The sequence below is a fragment of the Hirundo rustica genome, chromosome 3 (assembly GCF_015227805.2).
Source record: "Hirundo rustica isolate bHirRus1 chromosome 3, bHirRus1.pri.v3, whole genome shotgun sequence".
Taxonomy (NCBI): domain Eukaryota; kingdom Metazoa; phylum Chordata; class Aves; order Passeriformes; family Hirundinidae; genus Hirundo; species Hirundo rustica.
This window is the reverse complement of record NC_053452.1, coordinates 80459842-80473782: the sequence shown is the minus strand read 5'-3', so window position 1 is coordinate 80473782 and position 13941 is coordinate 80459842. Positions and strand designations below refer to the sequence as shown.

The 13941-nt window shown below is 41.1% G+C and overlaps 1 protein-coding gene across 2 annotated transcripts in view; it reads left to right on the top strand.

The window, feature by feature from the left end:
* HTR1E (5-hydroxytryptamine receptor 1E) overlaps positions 1-9305 on the top strand; it is a 34406-nt gene extending 25101 nt beyond the window's left edge. Inside the window, exons 2-3 of one of the 2 annotated variants that reach the window (XM_040060696.1) lie at positions 4843-4998; positions 7820-9305. In XM_040060696.1, the coding sequence (XP_039916630.1) occupies positions 7981-9075 (1095 nt within the window). In that variant the 5' untranslated portion in view covers positions 4843-4998; positions 7820-7980 and the 3' untranslated portion in view covers positions 9076-9305. The remainder of the gene's footprint in view (positions 1-4842; positions 4999-7819) is intronic. The other variant, XM_040060697.1, reaches the window with a different exon arrangement.
* Positions 9306-13941: the final 4636 nt, after the last annotated feature.

The window sequence follows — 13941 nt, the reverse complement described above, 5'->3', positions numbered from 1 at the left end:
GAGATCAGTGACGTGGTCAACTTTATAAAACAACATAGGCTAAAAAAATTTAAAAGCATTAAAAATTTACTTAAAAGAGAGGAGAGGGAATTTTGGTGACACAGCATGTTGTAAAAATGTGTGTACAAAGTGAGGTAGGACCCAAAACACAGAGGAAAAGTCTTCTTTAGTAGTGAAAAACATTTAGAAACACGAAGCTCAAGAAAGACAGTCTTACCAACAAATTTTCTTAAAAAACCCACTAATTCAGAGAATAATGCCTCTGTGAGAGTGACTACTAAGCATGAAGGTTGCAAGGGTCAGTAACAGGTACAGATTGTATTTTTCTTTCCAGATGAGAGGTGAAGGGTGTAGGTTACGTGTCTTCCAGGCTTGGCTATTTACTAAATTAAAATTATCACTAGGCATCAAGGGCACCTTTGCACTGAGAAAAGATCAAGTGAGATGCACAGCTCTGGAGTCATTAAATGCTGCTCTAGGGCAATCAAACCAGCTTGCTGCCTCTGTTAATAGAGATGTCATGCACGTACCAGGGGAGAGCATGTCAGCTAACTTTAATCAGGTTAACTCACGTAACAAGGCTGTCTAGCTGTGGGAATCAGGAACTCCATGACTGAGAATTCACAGTTTCTTGGCTGGGTGAATTATCCTATTCAGCACTCCATACTAATGTAACATGATATTTCCATACCCAAGGTAGCTCATTTCAGCATTTATACAATTGAAGTCTGCAAAACAAATGGACACAAATCAGAACATCTTTTTATTTTCTGTTCTTTCAGGCACAGATTTATAGTGAAAGAAGGTTTCTATCTCCGTAAGTGATCTCTGGAGGAAGAATAGGTACAGGGAGAAGTTCTTTCTGCCAGTGTGGTGGAAAAGGCAGCACTTACATGATTTGACAGGGTAGGGTTGTTCAACTGATTACTATAAATTCTATCCCAAAAGATTTTTGAAAGATCCAGTTACCCATGTCTCTTGGCTCTGTGGTATGGGAAATTAGAGCCTCTGGGGTCCATGAGTTAAACATCTAAGGATATAAGGTAGGACATGAAAAGAATATAGTGAAATGAACTACCAGGAATGAGCTGAAGTTTACATGGGTATTTTGTGTAGTGTAAAACAAAAGAGACTTTCTATGTGTACAATGCTAAGGGTCTAAAGGGATGTGGTAATGAGATTTAAAGTTGGGGGGTTTTTTTCATTTGCTAGTCTCTTGAAAGAAATTATTATAAATTTAGAATATTATTTATTACAAAATATTGCAACTAGGGTAGGGTGCTACTCTAGTTTTCTTATGAGAAATCTGTGTGTTTTACTACCCCAGAGAACTTTATTTATGTCTGATGGTTTTCATCAGACATAACCAGGATTTTCATCATCAAAACCAGGATTAAATCTGCATTGAATCCTAGTTTGTATCACATTGCAGCCCAGCAGCATCTTGCAAGCTTTCACTGCCTAAGATTTACTAACTTTCATATTGAAAGTAGCTAAAAATGAGTAATCATCTGTTAATGATAATTATACCACTGCTTGTGGGAGGCAGCATGGTTTGAAGATCATCACTGATTATTGTTTCTCATTTGCATGTGCCAAGATCTGCACCACAAAACTTACCTCTGTAGTGTAATGCTGGGGAAATTATTAAAAAAAAAAAAAAAAAAAAAAAAAAAAAAAAAAAAAAAAAAAAACAACTTGCAAAACTGCACAAAGGGTTTTTGGAGGCAGCACATCCCCTCTCCCATCAGTTTTCTCCCAGGCTTCTAGCTTGGGAAGGAAATCCTCCAAGCTGGAAAGGTTCACTGGGATGGAAGGTAAAGTCTTCCTGACATGCAAGTGGAGATCCCCTTTCTAATGCTGAGGGAGTTAAAACATCATGGTCACCTTGGCATTTATCCTGGGCTCTTCAGCAAAAGAGACAGAGAGCAACATTACAATATGTGACAAGACACAAATAACAGTGCCTAAGCACCGCTTCATAGCTTGACATTTTAGCAGCCTCATGGACAGAATTTAGTTTTCAATGGAAAATAAGCAGAGCCATGAGGGTTCCTGCACACACAGAGAGCTGGCCTGCATAAACACTTGGTTTTGCTCTTGCAAGAGGACAAGGGGACACAGATTCACCTCTTTGCCCTGAGGAGGTGATGGGTAGCTTCCGAAGCCATCAGGCCTGGTGCAGGCATCGACACAGCAGCACCAGAGTACTACATCCCTCTGTCCCCCGGGTCCTATACTGCCTGGGAATAACCCAGTCCTCCCAGACTCCCAACAATGGTGTCAGGTTTGGCTCATGCTCTGCTCTGAGCAACAAGTTGGGTTATTGCCCTCATTTTGGCTGTGGATGAGCAAGGCATACTCACTTTTTCCCTTGTTATCCCTTCTTGCACTTCTTGTCCTTTTCACCAGGCTTGACACTCCCTTTCTCTATCTCAGACTCCTCCCAAAAGAACATCTCTGACCACCCATTGGTCCCAGTTTTGCAACAACCAGTGAAATATAGTTTCTGATAGGGCTGATATAGGCACACTCAACTTTATATGCAATTACTGCTGGAGAGACTGAGGTGCTATGGGGTTTGCAAGGCTGTGCTCCCAAAAAGTCCCCAGTGTTTCCCTCCACTCTTCTGTGAATTTCAACCACATCTCATGTAACTCCACCTACAAAACCCAGCCACCCCTTGGGGCATAGTTTGTGACTTGTGCCAGGTGCCTGTGCTGGTACCTGCCACGTCCAGCATGTTCTCTGTTGTGCCCAGCAGTGTCCCCAGGGCTGCTCACTCAGCCCATCCTCTGGCCAGGACTGAGCTGAAGCACAGATATCCCTGTATCCCTAGAAATCTACATTACACAAAGACAGGCTGCAGGCCATTATCTCCTTGATTACAACGTGCTGTGTTTGGGTTATTTATGACAGGGTCGCTGCATGTATGAATGTCAGTAGGATGCCCACACATGCAAACACACAGCTATGCCTCCACACACCTTGCTTACTGCTGAGTCCTTCCAACCCATCTTTCCATCATGCTGCTTGTTTCAGTGGTGTCCACAGGGTAAATCTTAACTTGAAGGTCAATTTTATAGGTCAATTCATACAAATTTCATAGTAATTTCATTCCTGGCCTCATTCAGTCTGTGTAGGAAAAGGTTGCATCCCTAAATCTATGGTCCCATTATGCAGCTAGGAACTCCTCAGACAGGTTCTTGTAAAATTTTGGGTTTCACACAAAAATAGCAACTTCCTTTATTGTTCTACCCCAGTTTACGCTTCTGTAACACAATCCCAATGCACCTGCTAATAGTTTGCCCTCATTTTGCCTACAGCTGACATCAAAAATCTCATGCTGTAGCTTTGCATATGAGCTACCTGGTGACAACAAGATTTTGCTTTGCTGACAGTCTTGCCACAGGTTGTTGTGATTCTGACCATCTCCACTTTCTCAGCTTTTGCATGCTGTTTTTCCAAATATGACGTATTACAAACAGCATCAGTGCCTATATAAATCCGTAGCGTGACCTTTGCAGCACTGGCATCCTTAGAAACCCAAAGCAACACCAGCATGCCAGAGTACAATACTTAGTATTTGGAAACCTATAATCTTCAGTTAAACTCAGCTGTATCATTTGATTACCAAGGAGCCACGAACTCCAAGATTTGTTGACTTTACAAAAGCAACAAAAGACCTGAATTTCAGGGCTTTGTAGACGAACTTGGAAGAGAAAACCTGTTTGAAGGAAGAGGAAGAGTACTGAAAGTGTAACATCTTTTCAGTTTGAAATATTAGCATTATCATAAATGTACTAAGTAGTATTATCCATAAACTGCCTCACAAATCATGGCACAGATTCTTGCCCTTCAGAGCTCCAGCCATGGAAATATTGAAAGTGAAAAGCACTCAGACCAATTCAGAGTTTAACACAGTCAAACTGATTTATTGCAGTCAAGGGCACAAAGATGTAGCAGTCATACAGTGCCATTATTGCTTAGAGGAAATGTAAAACCATGTACGTAAAGGAACTAACCTACCTTGTACATACACATGTGCAATGCCAGTTCCACTTGATTACTCCAAGTGATATTCTTCCATTTGTTATGGAATGGTGGAAATTTCAGTGGCCAAAGAGCAGGAGCCAATCTGTCCAGCAGAAATTCAGAGTATTCCGCTACACTGTGGTCCTCTGCTGAGAAGAGGGAGATATTTTTTTTGGCAAGAGCACACTTGGACATTGCCATCTCACAGCCTAAAGTTATCCGGTTCCTTTTAAGGAACAATTAATCAAACTCTTTCCCCTTTCTTCCCCCTAAACAGCACTCAAAGCCATTACCAATAATCAGTAATATGAAACATGATTGATTCCCATTTGGAGGAAGCCAGATGAGTTTCTTGCACTAAATGCAGGAAATTAGTCTGTGTGTGTAAAATTCTCTCTGTAGGAAATGACTGACAGCCTAAAGCGATACAGCTGCAAAACATAAACACAGCAGTGCTTTTAGTGAGAGCACTTTAAATAACTGTTATTAATGTCCCTTCCAAGATGTCACTTAGAAAACCACAATCAATTACTATAGTGATAGCAATACTATATATAGCAATTGTATGCAAGTGATAGAGATGATGCAAACCAGCTATTATTGCTTAGACATAGTAAAATTCTCCTTATTAGCTCATGTTATGACCATAAACACACCTGAACTTTTAAAAGATTGATGATAAGTAGCATTTAAATCTGTATTAATAAGCAAGGTCAATCACTGGCATCTCTTTATAAATCATTTCTCAGTTTAAAATATCATTTTTTTTTTCATGGGCCAATCTATCTGTGTCTTCTAATTCAAAAGTAGAGAGAAGACAGTTGGACAAGCAAGGACAGTGGGAGAGTGGCTGGGGAGCAGGCACTGCAGGGGAGCAGACGTGAGCCCTGCCTGAGCCCCTGGAGGCAGTGCTGAGATGACACCAGCAGCTCAGGAGAGTGTCAGGCTGCTCTGGCACAGGAGGTGAGCTGGGAGGTGAACAATCCACTAATTATAACTAACTACTTATAATGCCAGTGTATATCCTCATCATGTGGGTAAGGGAGGACAAGAGGCACACAAGCCGCAGAAGAAACCTGCAGCTCTCAAAAAGCATTTAAGTATACTTCCTTAATAATACTGACTTAGTGCCATTCTCTTATGTGGTATTTATATTGTCTGAATTGCTAAGGACTCACTTCCTATAAGGAACAAGGGAATTAAAACTGAATTAACTCTCCAGTGATGGGTTTGGACATGAAATGATGGGCGTGCAGGCTCTGAGGTACCTGTAGGCGGGGATGATGCTTTGTTTATATTTTTCCCTGTCTTCAGTTACTGGAGGGTTTTCCAGGCAAAAAAAATGTTGGCCCTCCTGAGCAGTAACAGAATCACACTCCCCTGTGTTATCAGCAGCATCCTTTGTCCTAAAGGAAACCTGATGTTTGGATCTGATTAGGTTTGTTTAAATACAACTTAATTAAGGAAAGCAAGAATTTATTTTTCAGCACGTCCCTTGTGGTACAGGGAACGAGTAGAGGTCAGAAAGAATTTTCCTTGGGATACATCTGTGTAGGCCGTCTGTGGGGAGAACCACAGCAATTCAGGTCTTACTGGATTAAACATGTATATAGACATTGCTCAGCAGAGAAAATAATGGGGACCACAAAGGGTGGGGAGATGTCCCAGGGCCAGGAAACTTCAGGACCCCAGAGGAGTGAAGGACGAGCAGAAAAAAGTGCAGCTTACATCAAGGAACATCACAAGATCTGTGTGTGTACTGGATCAATAAGTGGTTATGGAGGAGATGTGAATTCCATGGCGTCTTCCAGAATCTTTGAGTGCGCTTGCGGACCAGGGTGCACTCACTCAATGATAGTGCTGAAGAAAGGATATGGATTACAATTGGTTTTGGTCTGTGCTCCAGGAGTGCAGAGAGTGCTTTATCCTCTGATCAAAGCAGCAGACATAATAAGGGTGCAAACTAAAGAAATAAGAATCTGGCTTGACAGAAAAGACTCCCATGAACAATTTATGAAGAAGGTTTGAGCTGATATTTTGGCTTTAGGCATAAACAATTAAATTGACATTCCCATGTGCGGTAACCACATGATGGGTAGATTTCCTTCTGACTTCTCCAGTCAATTTTCAATTAGCAGGCCTAATATTTCCTCCAAGGCTATTTGTAGTTTAAAGATGTTTAAAGTAGTTTCTTAAGAGTAGAGCTTTGGGGGGAAGGCAGTTCTGCTGTTCCTTGGGCAGAATTAAAATTCATATTTGGCTAATCCAGAGACTAGGGAAGTACAGATCTGCTTTCTTAGAGCCTATCCACAAATAGAAGTTTTTATCTAAAGTTTCTATTTTTAATTTTTCTTCATTCAGCTCATTCTGAAGATGGCACTCCAATTTCTGAAGAAGAGCATATGTACACAGAGCTAAGCAGCCAACCAGCTTTAAATGCATAATTCCTCATTCAATTTCTTAATTCTTCATTAGCTTGCATGTGCAAACCCAGAGCCTAAACTAAGTCCCACTGGTGTCAGTGAGAATGGGTTTTACCTCTCAGATTTAGCCGTCTAAAAATTAGGCATGTATTCTAAATGCAACTGTGGAGGAGCCACTTGTAGTGAAAATAGAGAAAGATCAGCATTTCCAGGATATGATTCATAGCATCTTCCTTAAAGGCTTGTCTTGAGAGGGGACAAGTGTATTTCTGGCAGCCACTATCTTCTTCCCTTGCTTGTAAAGGGAGCCTGTACAACTAACCTAGAATCCTCCTTACTCTGATAAATGAAGCCAGGGGAAGGAACCTTTCTGTTTATTTCAATGGAAAAGGATTCAGACTTTCAGTTTTCCACATCCTTTATGCCAAGATAGATTACAAATGAGTAAGCAAGGTCCCAGAGATTATCCCAAGCTGTATCTCATGGACTGTTAACTCTGGCTTCATTAGCATTTGGGATGTATGGAAAAGACATGTGAACTTCTGAAACAAAATTAAACTTTTTTTTTTTAATTATTGTTCCTTGCACCACACTGGACTCCCTGACAGGGAGCAGAATTAGATGGAAAACTCAAAGCAAGGAGAGAAGCTTTTTGTCTGTCTCCTCTAAAGATATTCACAGTGGGATATGTGAAATGTCAAGAATAATTAGACAATACTATATGAGCTCCTAGCAACACTGATGTGCTGTGTAAAACCAAGCATTTGCCATAAAGCTTTAAACATTGTCAAAAACCTGCATGATGAAAGTAACCTGAGTAATTTTTAAGTACAGTTTCTAATATATTAATACAGACATGGATATGAAAAAGCAGAAGAGAAAGCTGTGGAATGCTGGCATGCCTTTTCTGAGATAGGCTGCTCTGCTGCTTTTTTTCCAAAGGTGATATATAAAAGTAATTGATGCCTCTCATATAGCAATTAAAATGAAAAGGCAAATTCTCTCGGCTCTTCATCTGCTGGAGTGTATTTTAACAAGCAGGAAAAGGACCAGCTCCTGGTATCAGTATCACAAAGATCATGGACATATTTGTGAAAAGGGACCTCTGGAGGTCCCTTAGTCCAGTCTCCTACTATAAGTAAAATGTCCGAAACCAAAGAAGGAATAACCATTTCACATCAGCAGGAAATCTGGCCCAAATTGCCCATTAGAGAAGAAAGAAATCAATGCAGAGAAAAGAGGAGAGAAGAGAAGGGAAAACCAACATTTTATTTCAGATGAAAATAGTAGAAATGCAAAACTTTTTTACCAAAAGGTAGGATTATCCTAGATTGACTAACATATGTGTTTTTATCTTTTAGAAAAACAATGAACAGGAAGAAACCTGGAAGCTTTTTTGCTGCTGTGTTGAATATGGGATTATAAAATTTTTTTTCAATTGCACATAGAGCATCTCTTTCTAATGGATAACTTCTGAACCTGGAACCCTTCGTTACCAACTTCTTGCATCCTGGAGGGGAAAATGAATTTCACAAATTGCACCACTGAAGCCAGTGTGGCTGCAAAGCCAAAAACAGTAACTGAAAAGATGCTCGTTACCCTGACCTTGGCCACAATCACAACCTTGACTATGCTGCTGAATTCTGCTGTAATTGCAGCAATCTCCACAACCAAGAAGCTCCACCAGCCGGCAAATTATCTCATATGTTCACTGGCTGTGACAGATCTCCTTGTTGCTGTTCTCGTCATGCCCTTGAGCATCACTTACATAATGATAGATAAATGGACTTTGGGGTACTTCATCTGTGAGATCTGGCTTAGCGTCGACATGACCTGTTGCACGTGTTCAATCCTTCATCTGTGTGTCATTGCACTGGACAGGTACTGGGCCATCACAGACGCTATCGAATACGCCAGGAAAAGAACGGCAAAAAGGGCTGGGCTGATGATAGTCACCGTGTGGACTATCTCAGTTTTCATAACGATGCCCCCCTTGTTTTGGAGAAATCACCACAGCATCAGTATTCCCAGTGAGTGTCGCATTCAGCACGACCACGTCATCTACACTATTTATTCCACATTCGGGGCATTTTACATCCCCTTGACTTTGATCCTGATCCTGTACTACAGAATTTACCACGCTGCAAAGAGCCTTTACCAAAAGCGGGGTTCTAGCCGCCACCTCAGCAACAGGAGCACCGACAGCCAGAACTCTTTTGCCAGCTGCAAGCTCACACAGACGTTCTGCGTCTCGGACTTCTCCACGTCTGACCCAACCACAGAGTTTGATAAAATCAACGCATCCGTGAGGATCCCTCCTTTCGAGAATGACTTGGACCCGGCTGGCGACCGGCAGCAGATCTCCACGACGCGAGAACGAAAGGCTGCTCGCATTTTGGGGCTGATTTTAGGTGCTTTCATTTTGTCCTGGTTGCCCTTTTTCATCAAGGAACTGCTTGTGGGCCTCCACATTTGCACTGTCTCTCCAGAAGTAGCAGACTTCTTGACCTGGCTTGGGTATGTCAACTCGCTCATCAACCCTTTGCTGTACACGAGCTTTAACGAGGATTTCAAGCTGGCCTTTAGAAAGCTCATCAGGTGTCGAGAACATACTTAAAATAACTGAGAGGTGACGACGTTGGCATGACTCCTGGCCTTAAAAATGAGCAAAATGATTTGATTCTGCCACTGTTTCCCTTTATAAAGGGGATTTTTGTGTTTGCCTATTTGCTTGACTGTTCTTCAGCCTGTAATTCATTATGCCATTTTTTAATCTCTAGTGTTACTCACGGTAAAGGGTTTGAAATAAATTTATTCTACAAAGGATAAGATTTTTTAGGAATTAAACAACAACAAAAAATATTATTAGTATTAGGTAGCAATGTCTAAGACATTTTGTGTAATCAATGATTCAAGAGGCAAAAAAAAAAATATTCACTTTTATACTTTTTCCATTTAAGAATCAAGAATCTAAATTATGTACTGTATAAACTGAACTCCATAAATACATATTCAAAAATTAATAAACACTTCATGGTCATGACAGCTAAACAGTACCTCTTTGCTGTGATGTTCTGAGGAACCTCTAACAGCCATTTAGGAGGAAAATTACCACCATTTCCACCTTGGGTTGAGGCAGAATATACTATTCCTTTCTTCAGAAATACACTCCCAAAACACAAAGTAAAGTTCAGTTCATTGCATCTAGAAATGATCCCATTTCATAGCCCAAAGGAATGGTGTAAGTGGCTCTCTTTGTGTAATATTCCAGATTTACTTTCAAGGTATTGGGCAGATACCTGGGCAGATTTTTTGGCAATTGAGAGGATGCAGCTAGCAAGTGTCATATTTTATGAAACTAACTGCACATCTGAGTGGTCACGCTTTCCATACCGCTAACCCTATTTCTCCAGGCCTCCTGCCTTAGTTACTTCTCGGGTGGTATTATTCACTTGTGCCACAATTCACCTAAGTCTTGATAGTAGGGAACCCCCAACCCTTGGAGTGCACAACCCCAAGGATCTATGGATCTTACCTCCAAGAAGTTAGACAATTGGATGTCTTCTCAGCAGGCTAGCAATATATAGAAATTCAAAAACATCATCTAAAACCTAATTATTCCCGAATATCATAAAAAAAAATTAAGTAAAATAATTTATTTTAAATAGCAGTCTGCACATATGCCTTGCTGTCATCTCACAATTTGCAATGGCAATCTTGCCCACTTAACCTATGGTCAGGTGCTCTGGTAGGATTTCTTGCACTGGGAGTCCTTCACAGACCTATTTCCCCTGTCCTGAGAGACAAAGAGTCGTTTGTATCCCATCTTTTGTGCTTATGGAAGTTAAAATTTTGTTATTCAAATATTGTGGAAATCAGTCTGGGAAGGGGCAAAATCAAAATCAAAACTGAGAATTTGGTATTGTCCATTAGCAACTCTTAAGCAGTATTTAAATATTTATTACTTGGCTTGCACCCTAATTTTCTTCCCTGTCCATTTTTTTGGACAAATTCTTTTTGAATTACACCAGTACACAACAGAGGAAATACCACATATGTCAACCTGACATGCAGTAACAGTGAAAACCACAGTACGGCAGCTCTAAATCCATCAAAACAAACACTAGAGGTAGAAAAAGTGTTGTAACAACACTGGAAGCCATCTCTTAAAAATGTTTTGAAAATTTACAAGATGACAATAATTTTTCTTATCAAGAGTCAAGGAAGTGTAAGTAATACGTGAGTAATAAACTGCAAATGGAACTGAGAAATGACATCCTTATGGGTGAAAGAAAGCATTTGGCTGGAAAGACGCAGTGCCACAAGCTGAGCATAAACCAAGTCTGAAGGTGACAAGAGCGTGACCTGCTGCTTACCCACATGGAGCGGGATTCTTCCTTCAGGACTCCCTGCCTGAGTTTGGGAGGCTCAGCTCCAGCTGTCCTTTTGAAGCTACTGTTGCAGTTGTCTCCTCCAGATGCTTTTGGGTTCACTACTAGCAAACATTAAAGCCTAAAAAGAGAGGAAAATTATCTCAGACACTGAAAATTTCTTCTAGTGAGGACAGACAAGCATCCATTATGGTTTTTCGTTTTTGCAGCTTGTTGGAGGTGGAAATTGCTGATTGAAATCAGGGAACTGTGTCCTGACCCTGCCTCTCAATAAAGTCTCCAAAACAGGTCCCCAGAGTACATAAGCTATTAGGAAAAAAAATTTTTTTAATTTTTAAAAAAATTTTAAAAACCTAACCCTACCAAACTGGAAATTAAAATAAAAATGTGGCATTTGTAAGAAGTGTTGCAGAATTTTTTTTTTTTTTTTTCCTTTCAGAAAGTGCAATAGAACTTATTATTAAAGAACAAGGACTTGGCACAGTTCTGAAAGAGGTTGACTGTGGCGGAGAAAACAGGACACACAGGCAGTTATGACTAGAAGAGAGTAGATTTTGGTGTCACTTGGGTGCACAAGGGTGCCCAGCTGCTCTGATGACCAGAAAAGGAAGAGTAATTGTGCAAGACTGCCCCAGAAGTCTGTCTGAGCCACCCCAAGGAACTCAGCGGAGGCAGAAGCTGAACCCCAGCCAGGTTCTTTGGGGCTGTCTCTGGGGCTCTGGCTCAGCCGTGGGGTGGGCTGCACAGGGGGATTTTCTAGGAGAAGGGAAAGAGTGGGAGTGACAGTGCTGGTGAAAGGTGTCTCAGAGGGGAAAACCAACAGAATGAGAGATGCTTCCAGCTCTGACTGCTGCTCCTAAGGGCACATGGCACACAGAGTAATTGAGGTTGGATGGGATTTCTGGAGGTCAGCTAGTCCAAGGACCCTACAAACAGCAAACCTCAAAGTGGGACCAGCCTCACAGCTCAGCACTGCTCTGACATGCTGTATGCAGTCATGTTTCTCATGGGAAAACAGCAGCTCCGTTAACTCTGTTGCCAAGAATGATGCTCACTTAAAGCCTTAAGTGAGGCTGAAGGACTGGAAATGCTGAGTGTGACCTCCACAGCAGCTGTCATAGGCAGGTAGCAGTGCTTCAGAAACATGGATGAAAGCTGTAAAATACAGGAGGTGCATCATCTTTATTTCTACTGGTGGCTTCCTTTTAGTATGTGAACACCACTATTACCACTCAAACTACCAATCAGGTTGAAGGCTGTATTCAATTTTAATATTTAGAGGTAATTAACAGGAAAAAACAGATGGATGGCTAATTTCCTGTGCTTTCCTGTTAAATAAAGACTCACCATTCACTGCCAGCTGACTACTGATTTTCTAATTAAGTCATTAGCTAAACACAGGGAATGTTTTCCAACAAATGCCACTAGATTGATGAAGATGTATGTTTTCCTCATGCTCAAATTCAGGAACAATATAGAGAATTGGCTACTTAAAACAACTCAACTCAATCAGAAATTACCAGTCTTCTCATGAAAATAAAAACTTTTGCTAGTCTGACACCACCATTTGACAATATTTTTTTTTTTTCTATGTTAAGTTTTTGCTGCTTTTACAATGGGTTTGGAGACATTTCTTGACCTGTCCATGGCAACTCCCCATTCACACCTATCCTGTACTAGGCCCACCCACACCATGTTCTGCAATACAAAGTCTTCCCAACAAACCCTTAGTGATGTATTCAAGACCTACCTCCATCTTCCTCAGCCTCTCTAAACCATCCCGCAACCTCAAAGCCTTATTTTGTGTAATGATGCCCTTGCAAAGATGCCCTCTTTACAATCCTAATTCCCTGCCTGTCCTGCCTTTGGGTTTCTGACTCTCTCCAATCCCTAAATTTATTGTGGTCTTACTAGAGCAAGCCCCGTTCCCTCCCTCTCTCAGCAGTTACCAGAATTCCCATGACTGTGGCTGTTCAAGTCTGCAAGACTTTACTCTGTCTTACGTGTATCCAGGCCATATCCAGAAGGTTTTTGCTCTCTGTAAGCAGCCAGCGCTTTGGAGTGAGTTCATACTTCCCTGAAGATTGCACCAATCAACAAGTTGTCCTCCCCTGAAGACAGACTCTTCAAATGTTATTTTACCTCTATTTTTACCCTGTTGCCTTTCTTCTGTACTCTATACTTTTGTTCCCTTTCTTCCACATTAAAATTGACCCTCGTATTATAAATTTATGGACCCGTATCTTTGCTTTGACAGCCTGTCCCTGCACAGATTGCTCAGGTTTCACTCAGCTCCCGCCCTTCTGCCTGTGCCGGCCACAACTCTTTCCTCTGTAAGCTTTGTCTTTACCACCTCCATGATTGTTCCACATCTCTCCTGTTCCTTGCAGCTGATGGGTTTTTTAATTCTCAAAACCACTTCTGATAGGGTAAAACTCCTGAAAGAAAAGCAGTCACCATGTGCAGTGGAGGAATTTGTGTGTGTGTGTTGTCTGTCTTTTTTTCTCCACCTTTCCCATACAGACTACAGCCTCTTCTGAGGTGATCTATCTCTCTCTAGACATAGACACAGCAAAAACACATTCAGAGTTGCATAGGTCCTGAGCCACTTGGATTTGGCTCATGCACAGTACTTTAAATCTGTGGGTTCCTCACCACAGTGATGTACCGAGTTGTTTATAACACGAAGTTAATTTTGTTGATCTTCCTGTATGGAGAAAGATGATGGGATTCACTTCCCAGAAGGTTTAAAACAAAGCCCCTGCCTCACCAACTTTACGTAAAAGGCTGTCACTATTCAGACTGCACTACTGTGCCCCTGAGCTATCCAGTTTTCCACAGTTAGCGCATCTTATTTCTTTGTCATTCACAAATACAAGGAAGGAACAAAACAAAACAAAAACAAAACACCAAAGAAACACACCCAAACAAACAAAAAACTGACTTAAAATTTTGGGTTATCCAAGACAAGATATTAAAAGAATAAAGGAATCTTTTCTAATGACTCTATTTTCACTCCTCTGTTTTGAATTCCAGTTATCAAAAAGTGAAGAACATTAGAGTGTTGAGGGGAAATACAAGATTTCAGCTTA